Source organism: Zalophus californianus, chromosome 1 (genome assembly GCF_009762305.2).
Source record: "Zalophus californianus isolate mZalCal1 chromosome 1, mZalCal1.pri.v2, whole genome shotgun sequence".
Classification (NCBI taxonomy): domain Eukaryota; kingdom Metazoa; phylum Chordata; class Mammalia; order Carnivora; family Otariidae; genus Zalophus; species Zalophus californianus.
In genome coordinates, this window is record NC_045595.1 from 103,902,813 (window position 1) to 103,921,682 (window position 18,870).

Genomic DNA, 18,870 nt, shown 5'->3' on the forward strand with positions numbered 1-18,870 from the left:
GAACTGTACTACCTGTTCCTTTCCTGGTATGTTTGGGCTGGGTGGAGGGGATGGGGAGAGGAGAAGGGTGTGATCACAAGAGAGTTATTTCTCAACTTCCTAGCAAAATGACAAATTCAACTTTTCATGATTTGTGAAACAGATTAACCTAAACAACTATATTACCCAACCACAGTTACCATAATTTGCTAACCTTTTTAGGGCACCAACGTACCAGGGATGCCATGGCCTTACTTGTAGGAAGGTCAGTTCTGTAAACCAAACTGCCTACCTTCTCCACTTGATGATACGACCACAGGCAAGTAATTTAACCTTTCTGTAACTCAGTTTCTTCATCTGTAAAATGAGGCTATAACACCTACTTCATGGAGTCGGTGTAAGGAGTAAACGAAACCCTATCTAATGGATGCAGAGGGCTCCAAGAATCTAAATAATATAGCGAAGATTCATTTCGTTTCTCAGTCAAAGCCACAAGACCATTATGAGAATACTAAAAACTGTTTCCAGAGGCTGATTTGTAATTCTAGGTGCAAAGAGTGAAATTTAAACTTTGTTTATTTCAAACAGTTCGAGTGAATTATTGTCACTAAAATGATCTGGGGTTTTGTTTTTTAGGGTTCTCTAACTCTTCTTCAGGAGTTTGTCCTGCTTATGTCACGCTCTGCCCCCAAAGTTCTGTTCCAAATCCCCGGTTTAGGGGGGGATGCGGAGGCGCGATGTCCCGGGCAGGTGCCCCTCGGGAGCTAGACCCGAGCCCAGCCCCGAGGGTGGAGGGGCTGGGAGAGGACCCGGGTCGGCCGCCCCCGCCGGCCGCTCAGCGGGGAGGTTGCCTGCGGGCGCCAGGAGCGTGCGCGGCCACGTGACGGCCGCTATAAGAGCGCTCGCGGCCCACGCTCCGCTCCCGCCGCGCCTCCTCCCTGGCCGCGCTCCCTCCCGGCACCCGGCTTCTCCCAGCCAGCAACCTGCGGCAGCGACGGCCGCCCAGCCCCTCCCGGCAGCACCATGACAGGTACGCGCCGCGCCGCCCACCGCCCCCCGGACCTCCGGCTCCGCGTCCTGCGCTGCCTCCCCGCGCCTCCTTCCCGCCCCGCAGCCCCGGGGGAGTTCCTGGCAGGACGAAGACTGCCGCAAAGTTACAGGCTGGCTGCAGTCGGGCGTGCCGCTTCCTGCGTCAGCCGCTGCCCCGCCGTCCCCGAGGCCGGAGCTGCGGCCGGGAACCCGGGACGCTGTCGTGGGGGGCAGCCTAGCGGCGCCTGGGCCCTCTGCCCAAGCCCCCGTTCCTGCTTCCGTCTCCGTGCCCTTCCTTCTGCTCTCACCGTGAAGGGCGGGCGGAGCAGCTGCGGCGGGGCCGGGTGGGGGTGGGGAACCGGTTCCCTGGGGCGCCTGTCCCGAGCCCCGGAGCGCGGCGGGATCGCTCGGCGGCCGCCCCGCCTCCCGCAAGCAGGATCACCTGGAAGGGCCGGCCTCGAGGTGGGGACGCCGGCGGCCCCGGCCTGGCCCTTCTACCGGCCGCCGGGGCGCTGGCCGCCACGCCGAGCCTATTTTTAGGCCTTTGGGGCCGGGTTGCTGAAAGCTAGAGCCGGGCGAGCGCCCCAGGGGAGCGGGCCGCATGCGGTGGGCGTGCGCCGGCCCACTTGTTGCAGGGGTCGAATCTGCCTCGAGAAGGGGAAGCTCGGAGATACCTGGTCCTTCCGAGGTTGTTGAGGCTAATAGCGCGGTTATGAGAGCAACTGAACTGCCGAAAGATTGCAGATGTACTCGGAGTTGCTGTATTTTACCCAGCTGTCATTGGTCTTTCCCGTTCATTTGTAATGTTTGCTAGGTGTTCCAGCCAATGTTCCTAAGCATCTGTCCTGTCCCCTACTTCATCTCGGATAGCATCCGTAACCTTGCTTCCTGAAATCCTTGAGTCCTATTTACCTTATTAAACTTTTATCCAGGTTCCCCTGGAATCTGGACCGCTTTTGAGTTAAAACATTAGTCCTTATCCCCCAGATGAAATACTCTTGGGGTAGACTGTCTGAAGTGTTGCCATCTTGTGATGGGTTGAAGGAACAAGTAAAGGCAGAGATTGATGGGCATGTCAAATGACAGGTGTCACTGTTCTGAGCTTTCCTAGAATGTGACTAGCTGGGAAGCCGGTGGCCCTTGAAGGGTGGGGAACACCAGTCTTTCTACAGCTTAATAGCGATCCTGTTCAGGAAGAGAGTCCAGCACATGCAGTAGCCTCCTTGACAGCCTACTTCTTTCTCTGGCTTCTCAATGGAATTCAGTCTGCCTCCAGCCTCCACAATGGAAAACAGGCAAAGGGAAAATGAGAAAGAGCGTGACTTCATGACCAAATGTCCCAACTCCTTGGTTGGGCAACAGTGCCCCCAAGTGACCCCTGCCAGTGTTTGATCCGAAGTATCTTGTACATTTGGATGCCCACTGCCTTGCTAAAAATCCCCTCAGAGATAGAGTGGACCTCAGACTCATTCCAGGGAAGAACTGGGGAAATCCTAAAGGCAGGGCTGGTGGTCTTGGGAGGGTGGGGCTTGTTCAGTAGGAAGAATAATCCATGTGTTTGCCTTCCCTTCTGGCAACGGAGGGATTATTGAGTGTGTGTATGTGTGTGTGTGTGTTGGGGGACCCAGGGTACAGGGTAGGTGATGCTGATTGCTTCTCCAAGAAAAAGGAGGCAGGTTTGTTAGCACTTTTGAGGTGGTCCCTAAAATCTGATTAACACTGATTGGCTGCTGTTTAGATAGAAACTCTAAGGAGGGAAGGCCTGTCCATGGAGGTGATATTTGAGCAGACACTCCAAGTGACTGTGAGATGTGGTGGGTGGTGTGGGTGCCTTTGCTGCAGGTTGAGGAAACAATATAGAAAGCCTGAGGCTTGGCAGAAGCCTAAGCATCAGAATGAAGAATATGGCTTCTGCTTTCAGATGCTCTCCGTTGAGGTCATTAGTTGGATTTGTGCTTGGCTGAAAATACTTGTAGGAAACAGAAAATGTACTTCTTGAGTTCATTACCAACTGTTATTTACCTGAGGTTCACCTTCTGGTGTTAAGCTGCTATTTCGTCTGAGAATTTTGTGTGTTCAGACTCTAAATTGGATTTAATTTTTAAAGCTTAATCAGCCTGTTGGAGATTGCCAGAGATGTTTCTGCTAAAGAATGGTCTTGAATCATTCTTAAACTGGGTACTTGGGTTCTTCCCCCACTCCCAAAGAGGCTGCTTCTTTTTTAATAGAGCAAGTTGATCTCAGAGGAGCTGATTGCCAAATTAGTGGTTGAAAAGGGTCCTGTGGTAGCTTTTTCCAGGTAGGATATTGTAATGAGTGTGTTTTTTTTCTTTCTCTTTGTATTAAGATCAGGCCTTTGTGACACTGACCACAAACGATGCCTACGCCAAAGGAGCTCTGGTCCTGGGCTCATCTCTGAAACAGCACAGGACCACCAGGAAGCTGGCCGTGCTCACCACTCCACAGGTCTCAGACTCCATGAGGTGAGGACCTCTTGCCTGTGGGTGGGGCTCTGACATCTTTATCCCATTTCTGGCATCACTGGGTGTTGAGGCCATCCCCCTTCCAGGAGTTGAGCACTAGGTGGAGAAAGATCAGAATTGCTGGATGAAGGATTTCTGGATCAACCTCTTCTAGCTCTTAGGAGCTATTCCCGCTGAGCTCCCTTCTGGAAGGTGCTGTTGTGACCCATGTTCTTGTTGGTTCCAGCCGTGAGAAGGACTCTCCTGTAAGCAGGTCCTCTAGGATGACCTGAGTGAATGTTTTAGTCCAGGCATTCCTTTTATGTGGTCACACTTCACTTGTATTCCTTTCCCAAAATGCAGCAGGGGCTACTTTGTTTTCTGTTTCCAACCAGGGAAACCTCAGGTGACTGAAAGTAAGTAGCAGTTTTCTCCACTGTCAGTTGGCATTTGTAACCTAAAGATCTTTATTTATCATTTAATAGACTAGAATATTTGCCAGGGCTTTCTGAACTAGGGATTGTGTAAGAGAGCACCCTGGGGTAGAGATGGGGCGGGGGGGGGGGGGGACACAAACTGCTTGTTGATTGTGTTCATTTTGATTTGTTGGTATTAAACTTTGAAGTATTTGATTGAACTACCTAGATCCTAACACTACAAAAATACCTGGGCACACTAGCAGCTCTGTATGGTGTTTATTTTTGTTTTCCTATCCGTCTTAGAAGTTGAAAATGCCCTTTTTTGTGACTTTTTATAAGAAATATAAGCACATGCCAAGAACCTCTATATATAGCTAGATATTTCTCACACACTAATAACCTTATTTATAAAGGGTAATTTAGGAAAATGCTGAAAGATTTTCCTAATGTGTACATTCTAATTCGTAGTCTGTTTAGTGAGGGTGTGTGCAAGAAAACAGATGTAGTCTTAGATCCCCTTTTACTGTGCTAAATGGCTCCAGTGACCATTTATTTTCAAAAAGATGTTTACTGTGTGAATTGGAACATCTTTTTCTACAGCTTGGGGACAGATAAGACAATGCCAGTTTTGTTCTGCATGTTTCATTTTATTATAAACTTTCAATGATGATGTCTTTATCATATGCTGTGCTGAGCTTAGTGTTTTACCTAAGTATACCCCCGCTTAACCCACTTCAAGATTGCTTTCTAAAATAAGTCTTGAGTTAATTTTGGGCCTGGAGAAGTGTTTCACCTCACAAACCAAAGTGAATCATTATGTCAAAAGTGCTAAGCATACTTTAAGTGTTGGTTATATTCGATTCTAAAAATTGGCAACCAAATAGCTTAGCTGAGTCCTTGAACATCCTTTGGGATGCATAGCTCTATGTAAACTGCTTTATCAAAAGTGATTAGTTATAGGCTTCGTTGCAGGTATTATATGCACTTAGCATCATTTGTAGAAACATGCAGTAATCAGCAAGAATCAATTCTAATGAAATATCATTAAATACATAGGTTGTTGTAAAGATGTGCTCTTTCAAAATGGGAGTCACATTTTGACAGGTGGTTTCTATAATTTGCCTGGTATCCAGTGATAACATAAAATAAATAAAAATAGAAAAGTTCTGCTGTAATGATGTTTAGTACTTCATCCTCACCAAAGCAATTTTTATTAGTGAAGTTAGTTAGATACACATATAAATTGATACAGTTTGGCCTGAAGTAAATTAAGACCACCTATTTAAGAGATTGTACTACATCAAAGTAACAGATTGCTCTGGTAATTTATGGGTAAACTTAAGAATACAATTTTACATTAGATGGGTTACTTGTTACTTATCTGAAAAGACACTAAATGCTGTTTTCTGGATTTTATTTTGGCAGAAAAGTTTTAGAGACAATCTTTGATGAAGTCATCACAGTAGACGTCTTGGACAGTGGTGATTCTGCGCATCTAACCTTAATGAAAAGGCCTGAGTTGGGTGTCACGTTAACTAAACTCCATTGCTGGTCACTTACACAGTATTCAAAATGTGTGTTCATGGATGCAGATACTCTGGTGAGTGTGGCTTTGATGACTGGAAAGATGTAGATAGTAACTGAGACCAGTTAGGCATTTGAGGAATGCTCTCAAGACTTGACAGTACAGTTCAGATAAAACCACTTATTGAAAGCATCAGGTGATGAAGGAGAGTAAGCCCAGGCTGTTTTACAGCTGTCATCTGAATGGTTAAGATCAGCAGCAGACTGCATCGTTTGTGTTGGATAACTTAGAACTTAGGAAGAGTATGCTGGGGCAGAACATTTTTGTAATGCTTTCCCTCCCACCCACCTCCCCCCCTTTAAATTAGGTCCTAGCAAATATTGATGATCTTTTTGAGAGAGAAGAATTGTCGGCGGCACCAGACCCCGGGTGGCCTGACTGCTTCAATTCTGGAGTCTTTGTTTATCAGCCTTCAGTTGAAACATACAATCAGCTGTTGCACCTTGCTTCTGAGCAAGGCAGTTTTGATGGTAGGTATCTGTTATCTTTATATTTGATAAGCTGTTAGTAACTTCCAGGGGCGGCTGTTCTCAGGGATCTAGTTGCTTTCATTCCTTGTGCCTGGAGGACAGCAGTGCATGAGACGTAGCAAACATTTTCATTTGTACTCTTGTTGGAAAGACTGTTGTGTGTGTGTGCATATGCATTTTTCTTCTGTAAGTGCATAAGACTGAGCTAGGAGGCATTTTTATACACCTGCCTTTAACTGGCTTTCTTGTTTCTAAATTAGAGTATGATAAATGAACCATGATTATTCAAGAATTCAAAAGACTCTTATTAAACAAATTAAAAACTTTAACAACTATCTTTAAATCTAAGTAAACTTAACTGCAAGAGCTAACAGGAGGACGAAGCATTGTTTCCATAGAAATTGGAGGAATAAACCTGATAATTTGGCTCTCATTCTCTTGGGAAGCATTTTTAAAAAAAGATAGAAAATTAAATGATCACTCTTTGTCTCCAAATTCTCATTCCGTATAAGGCTGCACATCAGAGTGGCATTTGCAAGGCCAAAGAACAGAACATTGGCAAAGTCAGCATCCATTTTCCATAACGTAGAAGCATATCTGTAGCTACATGTATATATAGAAAGGTTCTGACTATTCGTGGATTTAGGGCCCCACATCCTTTGGAGAAATTTGATCAAATGAATTAGAGGTATGTTTCCATTTCAGGCCAGTCTCTGAAATAATAAAGAATCCATTTTTTTTTTAACAACAAACTATCCCAAGACAGAACTAGTAGTTAATGTGCAAAAGCAGCTTTTTCTAAAATTAATGTTAATGGGTCTTTGGAATAAAGAAGAAAGCCAGTTATATCAGAGAAGAAGGATCGGTTCTAAGAAGTGGCACTCTCAGCAGGGACTTACTATCAGATACTTGACATTGTGCCAAAGAGCCCTGAGCTCTGAAGTAGATCCTCGGCACCAGGGGCTTCTTTCTTCCTCCTCTCCTCTCCAAGAGCATATCTGAGATTGCAGGGAGTAGATCTTTTGAAACTAGCAGAAACGGCTTTCCTCAGTTGACATAGGTTTGGCCCTCGGTAAAGATATGAAGATTCATTTCCATTAACTAGTTATAAAGTTAAAAGTCATAACTTCAAATTTAAACGTTTTAAACAAAAAGATCAAAAGTTTGTCAGATTGCTGAAGTTAAAACATTTTCAGTTATACATAAAACTGAAATTGGATTTTTGTTGTTGCTCTCACAGAAAATAAACTCTGGTCACTTGACAAAGGATTTGGGATCTGCAACTATTGCAGTGTCATTGAAAAGAATAAGAAAGTTTAAGTGTCCTTCTTGTGTCACCATTTGGCTAGTTTAAACTCTATGCCAGGAGCTCTCAACATGAGGTTGATTTGGCTTCCTGGGGGACATTTGGAAACATCTGGAGACCTATTGGGTTGTCACAATTGACAAGGGTGCTACCGGCATCTAGAGGCTTGGGTTGCTGCTGAAAATATCCTACAGTGCACGGGGACAGCCCCCACAGCAAAGGATTACCAGGCCCCTGTTGTCAGTAGTGCCAAGGTTGAGACACTTTGCTCTATGCCATGACATTATATGCTCTAAAACAGCAGGAATATCTGCACCATAATGAATGACGACATCTGATAAGAAGTACAGTCTTATTTTAAGCACCCTTAAGTAGGAAATAATGTGTTGAGTGTTCACTGTGGTCAGGACCAAATGCAACTTCTTCACTTCACTTTTATGCCTTTGCATAAAAGGAAGGTGAGAGTATTTTTAGCAGAAGTCCACTGTTTGTCTTAACCTTCCCGTCAAAATATAGCTTTCTTCACCTCCTCCGATCAAATTTGAAGGAAGTAGTTGTAATTTGCCAGAAACTCAGTGTAAATTGTCAACTCCAGTAAACAATTCACATCCTGAAATAGATCCAGCAACCTGAAATCCAAATTACTATAATAGCGTAAAGAGAATCAATCCAATTTCTAACGTGGAAGAGTACTAGATTTTGTTGAGAGTTAAGAGTTGAGATACCAAATGGTAGTATGCCATGGCAAATTATCGAGGTTCCAATTTTAGAATATAAAACTAAATGATTAACTGGTAGAGACCCATCTGGATCATCTACCTTGTTTGAGAATTAAGAGGTACTAGAGGAGTTGATGAATTCATTGTTAAGAAGCGAGGATGTGTGAAAAGTGCCCAGCTAGAAAGCACTTTCTGCTTTTTCAGCCAGAATCTGAAACCACTGAGAGATTCTCTCTGTGCCTGGTAGCACATTTCATTATTCAGCAGCAGGGTTTCCAGGAGCTGGTCCTTCTGTAAGGTGTTTCATTTAACTGGCTTGTTGGTAGTGAAGGATTGAATTTTCTGTTAATAGAAATGCTTAACTGAAGGAGTTGAAAATTCAGTTATGCAGATTGGACCTTATAGTCATTCTCAATATGTTGTTTAAACTCAACAGAAGAATAGATTAGCAGCTCTTAAATGAAAGGTAGTTTTCCCTTTGTATTGATAAGCTTTACTTAGCAAAGAAAGCTCACAACATACCAGGAGAGCCTGTTCCACTCAGGAGAAGTTTACTGTCCTATTGAATTAATACGTGTGTGACATAAAGACTTACTGGACTGACACAACATTTCATCGTGAGCTACATCTTTTTTTCTAATGGCAGTAGTAACCTTGCTTTACTTGAAGTTTTCAGTGCAGTGAGCAATTTTGTTTAGATGTCCTGGTCATAGGCACTGAAATGAACATTTTGATGTTTCACATTTTCTACTATCCACAGATATTAGCCATCCCCCTTCATCCCCCAGTTTTCCTGAACAGGGAGCTTAGGTCCCAGTATTTTTAGATCGGTATTAAAGGAAACCCATTTGTAGATGATTGTATCTCAGTCTGAATATCTCGCAAGTCCTGCTTAATCTCTTACATACGTTCAACAAACACTATAGGGCCGGGTGTCCACTGACAAGCCACGCAGGCTCCTGGTGGTTGAGTGTTTGCAGCTGCGTTTGCAGCCCTTCCGCTGCAGAGGAATGTGGCTGGCATGTCTCTAATCACCAGCCCTCTAATTACTACCCCTCCCCATGCCTCTGGCCAAGAGAATAACCGTACCATGGCCAGTCATGCTAGATACCTTGACTTCTCTCTTCCTTCCACATATGTCGAGTATTGGAATTTAGAGCTAGTGACTGTGCACCTCATTCATGGCTGAATTCTCATTTTCCATAGTGAAGTGTCTAAGTTCCTATACTGTTGTTTGTGTTTGCAAACTGTCTTGGCACTTACTTCATAACTGAAGTTACATGTTTCCTGAAAGTTGAACAATAGCTGTTGTGAAATATCTGCACACATTTTATAGGATGTGACAAGATCAGGTTAATTCGGGGTTTGTTAGCAGTGAGAGGAAGAAAGAGGTCATATTAGATACTAATCATCGGTTTTGTCTCCACATACTCATGTGCAACAAAGGTGATGCATTTGGCCCTTGAGGAAATCTATCTGAAAGCAAGTTGAGGTTTACTTTCTTTTCCCCCTGTTACCCTAAGTTTCCTAAATTCAGGGTAGAGTTGAGTTTAGTGCTTGGAAATTGCTGTATGTTAAATTTTATCTATATGTGTTAGTTTCAAAAACCCAAGTCAAAAAGAGGATTTCATATTTTCCAGTTTGGAGTGTTTTTTTCTTTTTAAGAATTTATTTATCAGAGAGAGAGCACAAGCAGGGGGAGTGGCAGGGAGAGGGAGAAGCAGGCTCCCCACAGAGCAGGGAGTCCTACATGGGGCTCGATCCCAGGACTTCAGGATCATGACCTGAGCTGAAGGCAGACGCTTAACCAACTCAGCCACCCAGGCGCCCCTGGAGTGTTGTTTTTGTTGTTGGGTTTTTTTTTTGCTTGTTTTTTAATTGGGGATTTACTTTACTGTAACCAAAATACCCTAAGCTACTTAATTGGAGTAATGAAATTTTGGTCTATAGTTGAATTTTCAGAAAAAATAGGAGACAATAAATTGGTGATCGACTATTAGGTATGATTTTACCTTAGGCAGAATCCAAGACCTGCTATGAGATTCTTATACCTACACGTTCCATCTTCCAAGTGGTCACTGAGCCCCTTAAACTGTAAGATGTTTTTTCTGTGCTTGAAGATGTAGTAAACCAGGAGAGTATAAGTTTTTTAAATGATTTTTAACAGAAAAGATTTGGCTTTAAATTATTATAAAGTGTAAAATTGACCCCACGGCTACCTCCTTTAATCTTTGTAGTTAGTTAGGCTTCAAATTGGACCTGCCCAAAAAAGGGATGAAGGTGAGAGGTATTTCCAGATAACACTTGTCTTGTCCAACCCACATCAGTCAGAAATCCTAGCGCGCCTCATTGGGTTCGCTCTGACTTGGTGGCTTCTCCCTTGCCGGCTGCCTGTGGCGGGCTTGCCCCAGCTGCCCCAATAGGAGCTGCTTGCGGCCCGGAGAGTACTTCATCAATTGCTTTGAAAACTACTCCACTCTCTTGCATTTATATCATGTAACTGATAGTTCGAGTAATAAGTATCTTGAATAAGTAAAAATGAAAAGCAAAAGTCATAACGTGTAACAGCAAGACAAATGAGTACCCAGGTTTTTTCTCAAGAGCTATTTTTACCTCCTTATACCCATGAGTATTTCTTTTAAGTTAGCCATCTGTTTGTCTTTAGCCTTGTAACCAGCAGAGATCATGAACCCCGTGAGAAATGGAGAGGGGGGAAAGGACCAACGTATTACCTGTCTGACTCCTTCACTTCTTTCCCAGCAGTCCTGTGAGGTCGTCATTCACTTGCTCGTTCACTCATTCATGTGTTCATGTAGCAAGTCGTTCTTGAGGGCCTGCTGTATAACTAGTCCTGGGAACCCGTCGTCCCATTTGGGAGGGCAGCCTGGCCAGTGTTCCTTAGCCAGTGGAGGAGCCAGGGCTGAACCAGACAGTGTTTCTTGACTCTGTGGCTGGGTTGTGTGTGTGGTTTTTTCATTGCCTCCCAATTAGTCCATTCTGCAGCATTCACGAAAATGAATCCTGATAGCAATACAGGATGGAGGAGAATCTCTAGGACATGGCCCTTACTACAGATTAATTACTTAAAATTCATTCCTCTGAGTAGAGAACAGCTGATACATTCCTCATCCTACAGATAAGGAAATGGAGGCTCAAGTCTACTATCTCTGCAGCTTATTGCTCTTCCCCCCGAACCACGATATCTAGAAGTACTTTGTCTTTCTCAATCAGCTGCACACTTAAGTCTTGCATTGTTTTCTGAGTCTGGAAACATTCTTGGAGATATTACTCTCTACATTTCTGTAGTCCACTTAGCATTTATATAATTTTAGGTACTAATCTGGGCAGGATGCTAAGTTTAATGGCCAGCAATAGACTGGTAAGTAATTCAGATTTTTATAGCTGCCTCTATAAAGCTTATGAGACCTTACAGAAATTTAGTAATAATTATATAACTAATCATGTAATTGTGATTCTGATAAATTCAGAGTGCTAAGAGAATCTAGACTTAGGAGGACCTGCCTTAAATTGAGAAAGTGAAATTTAGGCCAAGAATAAATGTTCCCTTGCATTTATACGTTATTTAATTAACATCTTGATTATTAAAATCTTTTTTAAAAACAGATTCTTATCTGTTTATTAGAGAGCATGTGCAAGCGGGTGTGCACGAGTTGGGGGGAGAGGGAGAAGCTGCTGAGCTGGGAGCCCAACTTGGGGGGAAGGGTGGTGATATGCAGTGATAGTGAGACCCAAGCTCCAAGTGCCTAGATTTCCATGAGCTACCTGGGGTTCATCTGATGATCCTTGGCGAACCTCATAAAAATATCCCCAAGATCTGAGCCATTCATAAACTGTAATCCTTGGCATGTTTGCTATAGGCAGAAGCGATGATACTAGTATATTGTGGAAGTCAGCGTTAACAAAGCGAGTCACGTTTTCATTTCAGTGCTTGCCTATATCGCTATATATAATATTAAGCATATTTTACTTTAAATTATTTGCTTGATATCTGCTCCTCTGCCACTTTATTAGAGAACCATTTGAGAGCCGAAACCTTTCTTATTAATCATCCTAGCCATAATGCCTATACCTAATTTATGTCACTTCAGATGTTTTCTATAGAAATGACAGTGCAAGTTGCATTCTCTGATTGAAAAAAAAGTCATTCTCTAGTTCTGACTCTAAACCAGTGCTTCACATATTCTAATATCCAAAGAAATCACCTAGGGATTAAAATGTGGATTCTGATTCTGTAGGTCTAGGTTGGGGCTTAGCATTCTGCATTTCTGTCAAGCTCCTGGGTGATGCCTGTGGTGCTAAAACCTGGACCACTTCGAGTAGTACGAGTCTAGAGGGAACATTCCTGTGACTGAGCTCCTAGGGTTCATGTTTAAACCAGAATTGACCCACCCTCCCTGCTATCCACAGGAGGCAGGCCAACTGCCAGCAAACTACGGAAGGGCCAAAACAAATGCACTCATATGAAAGACAGCACTCCATTTCTGTTTTATAAAATAGAGTTTCTGATGGATGCTGTGATGTGTCTGTGGTTACCAGGTTCATGTCCCTGCTCAAAAGACCTGGAGAAGACTGGGTGGTTGTAAGGTTATCACTATACTTGGGCAGCCAGGTGAAAGGATGAGGCAGAATCTGGTATTTGCTTGTTGGCTAAACAGGTGCCATGTGTCCCTTGTCCCATTTCCTTTCTGTTTCTCACCTGTGTTGCCACGCCCCGGCCTGATGGATCACAGCTGCTAGCGAGGTCTCCTAATCCTGTTTGTCGGTTCAGAGATGATTGAAATTAGAAGTGTCTTAACCTGTCAGAATAAATAAAGCTGCCTCCAGGAGTCTGAAATGTAATGGACTAAAAAGTCCTGGGGGGTTGTAGTGAAAATTCAGCAGTCTTCATAGCACCCCTGTGTGTTTTGTAGCACAGACATACTTAGCTTTGCATTCTGCTTTGAATTGTGCTCTAATTTAGGGACTTCTAAAAAGACAGTATTGATAATACTACATACAGATTTTTCTGATGAAGTTAAAACATTTGCCTGACCTTGAAACGTGGAATTGTGCATTTGGAAAAAGATGTTTGAAATACTAAACTTAAAAATTATGTAAAAAGCTACAGACTTTCAAGTGATGTTTAATTCTATTTTTAATACACAATTTGGGGCTCGAAGTTGACCCTCTGTAGTCACATAATGAGGTCGGCGGCCATGGAACTTTTATGCTCTGTGCTGTCCCCTCCAGAGGCGAGGTCCTTGTTGACTGTTTAAGGATTTTCCAGTTGAATGGGACGACTGACTCACAGGTCTTCCCTGCCCGTTTCACCTCTTGCTTGTTTCCTGTCCCAACCTGCTCGGCCCTGATGTGGCACACGGCTGAGGGACTGATGAGGTTTGTAGGGTACCTGAGGGTAAACGGAAACAGCCTTTGGTGGCCAAGGGCAGCTGGCCAGGGGCTTTGAGGGATCAAGAGCTCTGACTCCTGTTTCCCGGGATCATCCTGTCCGATTGGGAAGTTCTTTTTTACAACTACTATTCTGATCTTCATGGAATTAGATTTCTTCATTGTCCTACATGTAGTCAGCAGTCCTTTTCAGTGGAATTAATTTTTTTTTCTGTTTCTGAAAAAACTAGTAGAAAAATGTATATAGGATGATGCCCAATTTTTCAAAGTTCAGAAACAAGTGAAACTCCTCCGTTGTCTGGGGAATCCTTATACATGTGGTAAAACCAAGGAAATCAAGACCATTACAAACAAAATTCACCATTAGTAGTTCTGGGGGAGGGGCAGTGGGATTGAATTAGGGAGCCCACATAGAACTTAAACAGTATTGGTAACATTTGAGTCCTTAAATTGGGTATTGGGCAGAGTTTTATAATTATATGCTTTATAAACCCCACATATATTTTTTTCTTTTGATAGTGTATTTCATAATGAAGATAACAGGTAAGGGATATTTAGAAAAGGTCTTGGCACAATCTCGCTCTTTCCCCTCATCGTATTATTTTAAAATTATAAAAATAATACAACTGTACTAAGGAAAAGTCAGGGAGAGCATATCTGTAACACCAGTCCCCTTATACAATTACTGTTGTTTCATTTATTTTCTTCCAATCTGAATCTTTATGTTCTTAGTTTTGGTAATGGTGTCTGTCACTGTGTATCTTTATATTGCTTGGTGGAATGATGGTCTTTATAGCCCTTTGTTTTAATGGCTGAATAATATTCCCACAAGTGGTTAGTAGCATAATGTACTAACCATTCCTCTTTGGTGGAATATTCAAGTTTTTTCAATTTTTCTGCTATTACAGAACATCTTCAAGTTTCTTGCATTCATTCCACAAGTAATTTATGTGTAAGGCATTCTGCTATGTGCTAGAATTATAGTAATAAGCAAAAAGCCATAGTCTCTGTCCTTGTGGAATTTAGAATCTAATGGCTAACAGTTCTTGATTATATTTTTGCATTTTAAGCACATTAATCCTCAGACTTTCAAATTTTTTTTTTATTTTTGAGAGAATAGTAGATTCACATGCAGTTGTAAGAAACAATACGGAAAGTTCCCATGTATCCTTCACAGTTTCCCCAATGGTAACATCTCACATAATTCCACAGACAGGAAATGGACATTGATACAATCCATCAGTTTTATTCAGATTTCAGCAGTTTTAAGAGTTTTATGTGTTGTGTGTTTGTGTATGCATATGGGTTTTCTGTGTGCTGTGCAGTTTTATTACGTGTGTAGCTTGGTGTGACCACCACCACGGTCGAGACGGAACAGTTTCGTCACGGGGACCCCTCATGCTACTCTTGTAGTCATGGCCGCTTCTCCCCCACTCTCTCCCCCTCCTTGACCCCTGACAACCACAAAGCTGTTCTCTATCTTTATAATTTTGTGGTGTAAAGGATATTATATAAATGGTACAGTAGGCCTGGATTTTTTTCACATAGCATAATTCTCTTGAGATCCATCCAAGTTGCTGTGGGTATGCGTAGTTTTTTCCTTTATGTTGTTGAGTAATTCTTCATTGTATGGAGGTATCATGTTCCTACACCTGTTGAAGGACATTTGGACTGTTTCCAGTTTTGTGCTATTATGAATAAAGCTGCTATGAACATTTCCTCAACCTTTATTTTGATGATTATACATAAAAGGAAATTAGTAAGTCTTCAGGCCTCTGTACCTCAACCACCAGTGTGTATGCCCACATTTGGGGTGTCTTTGTAGAATCCAAAGTAAGCCACTGATGAATGCTATGGTATTCTGGCTTTAATATTTAATACTTTGTGTCTGAAAATATGTTGTCAATATAGCTAAACTGTTTTTGTTTATGTAACAGTGAAGCACATCCTGCCACCGTCTTTATTGTCCTTTAGAATTTATGAGGGTAAAATCTTGATTTTCTGTTGAGCTGTTTGTCCTTTGAGAAATGAGGACCCATGTGAGTCTCATAATACAAAGAGGTTGCTCCGTAGACATTTGTTCAATGAATGCCTTTGATCCATAGAGTTGACTGAGGACATTTAGAAAGGATGAGATACACAGAGGATTGATGAGGTACACTTGGACTTCAAACCGAATGCTTTGATCTTACTCCTTAGTTCCAAATATTAAATAATCTCCAGATTTTTAAAGTCTCTTTCAAAACCAATGAAAACCAAATAGTAATGATAGCCAGTTGGGTCTGTTGTGTATTTAGGAAGAAAACTGGGTCTTGGGGCAAAGCAGACTAAGGAGGGAGGTAACTGCTCAGTATAGCAGCCTTGCACTTCAAAAGAAAAGGATTCTCCCTGCCTGCCATCTCCCATACACTGTGCTTGCACACTCGTATGCACATGCACACACCCCACCCACTTAAGCTGCTGTTTTGCTGTATGGGAGACTGGTTCTGTGCATGTTTTCTGAAATCTCATGAGCCTAAAACGGAAAGGACATGGGTTATGGAGCAGAATATGTTTTGAGGTGGCTTAGTGACCTCTTTGGTTACTTGTGTGTTTATGATTTAGGTTAGACATTTAGCTGTTTAGACTTTTTTTGTTAATTTCTTTTGAATGAATGGCCATGGTTGTCACTTTCCAAGGAAGGCATAAAAATCACCAACCCCCAGGGGCTAAGCAAACACTATGCTGTGTGGTTGTGGCTGACCTTGGTCCCAGTGATGACTGACTTGGACCTGTCCAGAGGCTTGGTCAGTGGTAGGAGAATGCACCAGGATGATGTGTCTTTCTGGGCCTCTGTCAATGAGCCAACAGCTGGGGCTCTGGAAGACCATTCCATTATCCCAGTTTGCTCTCTTTTGCTTTTTACCACCCCCACCCGTGCCCCCATAGCTTTTAACATAAAGTCAAAAATCTGGGGATAAAGTCTGTAGTCTGAGCCCTGTGTGGTCTGGTCCATGCCTACCTCTCTGAAACCCACCTGGTGCCATGCAACCCCTTCCCCCATGCCACAGTCCACGTATACGGGCCACCTTCCAGGTCTTTCCACGGCTTCATGTTCCTGCCCACCTCCCTTCTGTGGTACATGCTGTTTGTTCTGCCTGAAACGCCATCTGCCCTCCTCATCTCCCCCTGTATTATGTCAAGCACTCCTGTGTACCCCTCAGATCTTGGCTTCAGTACAGCTTCCTCATGGAAGCCTTCCTGATGCATCCCATGTTCTTGAGCCACTTCCACCACATGCCTCGTAGCAGCCAGCGCTTTGCCGTTCCCCTCCCCATCTGTGATGATGCTTATTGACTTAGAATTTGCTGGTACCAGTGTATCCCCCCTCCTCCTGCCCTGCCCCTCATGAAGATGATGACAGTCTCTCTGTTCCCTGTTGACTCTTCAGTGACTGGCACAGTGTCTGGCCATAGCAGCTGCTCAGTAAATATTTGTTGAATTCGTGAATTAACTCAGGAAAATGGCCACCCCCTAAAAATGCCCTTGGTAGGTTTAACACAGAATTTCTTATTTTAAAAATGGAATCTGTACCTATTTTTTAAAGATCCGGTCATGTGTTCCTATAAAATTATTGACCTGTCTTTGAAGTTTATGACTATAATTCACTTTTTTTTTCTTTCAGGTGGGGACCAGGGTTTACTGAACACATTTTTTAACAGCTGGGCAACAACAGATATCAGAAAACACCTGCCATTTATTTATAACCTAAGCAGCGTTTCTATATACTCCTACCTCCCAGCATTTAAAGCGTAAGTGCAAAGGTTTAACTGTTGTTGGAGGTGGGCAGGGCAGGGGAGTGGGATTTAAAATTTGGGGGGTTCCTCATGGTCATTCTGAGGTCAATAACAGGTGGGAACTTGAGGGAAGTCTTTCTCTTATGAGAAACATGGCTATAGTGGGGAAAGGCCTTGATGTTATCAGTTACTTTGTTTGGAGTAACCCAGAGGGTACTTAACCACCTTATAGGAAAAGGTTCCCATTCGCTCCTGGGTGCCAGGGCCTCTGTTAAATCGTCCCTATGTCATGGTCATGAATTCATAGTGGGCACAAACCCAACTTCTGCTTCCTAGTGGCTGCTAAGCTTCAGTTCCCATCCCCCTAAAATGAGGATCTTAACAGCTGTCTCCGTGGTTCTTGTGGAGCTGAAGCAAGCTGCTGGTAGCAGTGTGCTGACCCAGTCCAGAGCAGGGGCTGTGGAGTCGCACTGCTCAGTTCACATTCTGGAGTAGCTGCTTCCTGGTTGGTTACTCATTACTGAACTTCTCTGCCTCAATGTCCTCCAAAACTAACTGTGATCATTAAGGGAGGTAGTCCTAGGAAGTGGGTAGAAGAGGGTGGAAGAGGGCCTTAGCACTCAGTAAACATCAGATTATTAGTCCTTTTTGTTGGAGAGGTGGTCTAGCTGTAAGCGTGATCTCTGAAGCCAGAAAGGCAGGGTGTGTCTTCTCACTCTGCCATTTACCTACGCTATGGCTTAGCCTCTGTGCCTCAGTTTATCCATATGCAAAATGACAAGAGGAATCAGACCTACCCTGCAGAGTTGTCATGAGGATGAAGTGAATTCACACAGGCATAAAGCGCTCAGCAGACAGCTTGTTTTTGGCAACATTGCTTGTTTGGCAGTCCCCCTGGGGTGGTTCTAACTCAGCAGTTAATACAACCTAGTTGCAGGGCTGGTCTCACTGACCAGGGCCCGGGCCCTGTTCTTTAGCCTCTGACTCATTTGTGTTGAATGAAGATGATGATTCAGGTTTCTTGAACGGAGGCCAAGCTGTCGGGTTGATCCTGAGACACAGCCATGAGCAGCCAAGCTCTTCATTGAGTTGGGCTCGGCTCTGCAGTCTCTGTCCCGCACGGGCATTCCTGGGCAGGCAGAACACAAAGGGCCTTTCACTCCTCATATTTTATTATCCAGAGTCCTCTCTTTATGTCTCTCACCACAGTAATGAGCACGTCTGGCTTTTTGTGGCAGAAATGTTTCCTTTTCTGTTCTTTTCTGGGCAAACTCTGTCAACATTCCCCCAGATAAGGATTATAAGTGTCTTGTGTTCTTTCCTCCCTAACTGTTCTCTTGGCATATGTCTCTGACGTATTATAGCCTCTTGATAGTCCTGCCTCTCTGGAATGAAGCAGGCAAACTCTCAAATATACCAACTGTCCAAGTAACACAAATAGAGAAAGATTCACTATCAAGGGGTGGATTTGGAGAAACTTTTTTTTTTTTTTAGCCTCTCTGTCCTTGGCCTTGTCAAGTACCAGCCTGTCTTGCTTGGAAATGTGGGCCTGATTCTTTTCATTCTTATTGCCTCATAACGAACCCTGCAACTTTGAACAGTGCTCCCGCAGACCATGATAGCTCGATCCCCTAGAAGTGAATTTGTGATAATAGGGAAGATGGTTAATGTAATTGACTAGACTCCATTGAGCAAGCAAAAAGATGAGGGCGAAGG

General features: G+C 43.3%; 1 protein-coding gene across 5 annotated transcripts in view; it reads left to right on the top strand.

The window, feature by feature from the left end:
- Positions 1-268: 268 nt before the first annotated feature.
- GYG1 (glycogenin 1) overlaps positions 269-18,870 on the top strand; it is a 37,330-nt gene continuing 18,728 nt past the window's right edge. For 3 of the 5 annotated variants that reach the window (XM_027582433.2, XM_035726304.1, XM_027582430.2), the window contains exons 1-5: positions 269-298; positions 3,361-3,491; positions 5,315-5,489; positions 5,782-5,944; positions 17,043-17,169. In XM_027582433.2, coding sequence (XP_027438234.1) covers positions 284-298; positions 3,361-3,491; positions 5,315-5,489; positions 5,782-5,944; positions 17,043-17,169 — 611 coding nt within the window. In that variant the 5' untranslated portion in view covers positions 269-283. Of the gene's footprint in view, positions 299-873; positions 1,010-3,355; positions 3,492-5,314; positions 5,490-5,781; positions 5,945-17,042; positions 17,170-18,870 lie in introns of those variants that run through there. The other 2 variants (XM_027582429.2, XM_027582432.2) reach the window with 2 other exon arrangements.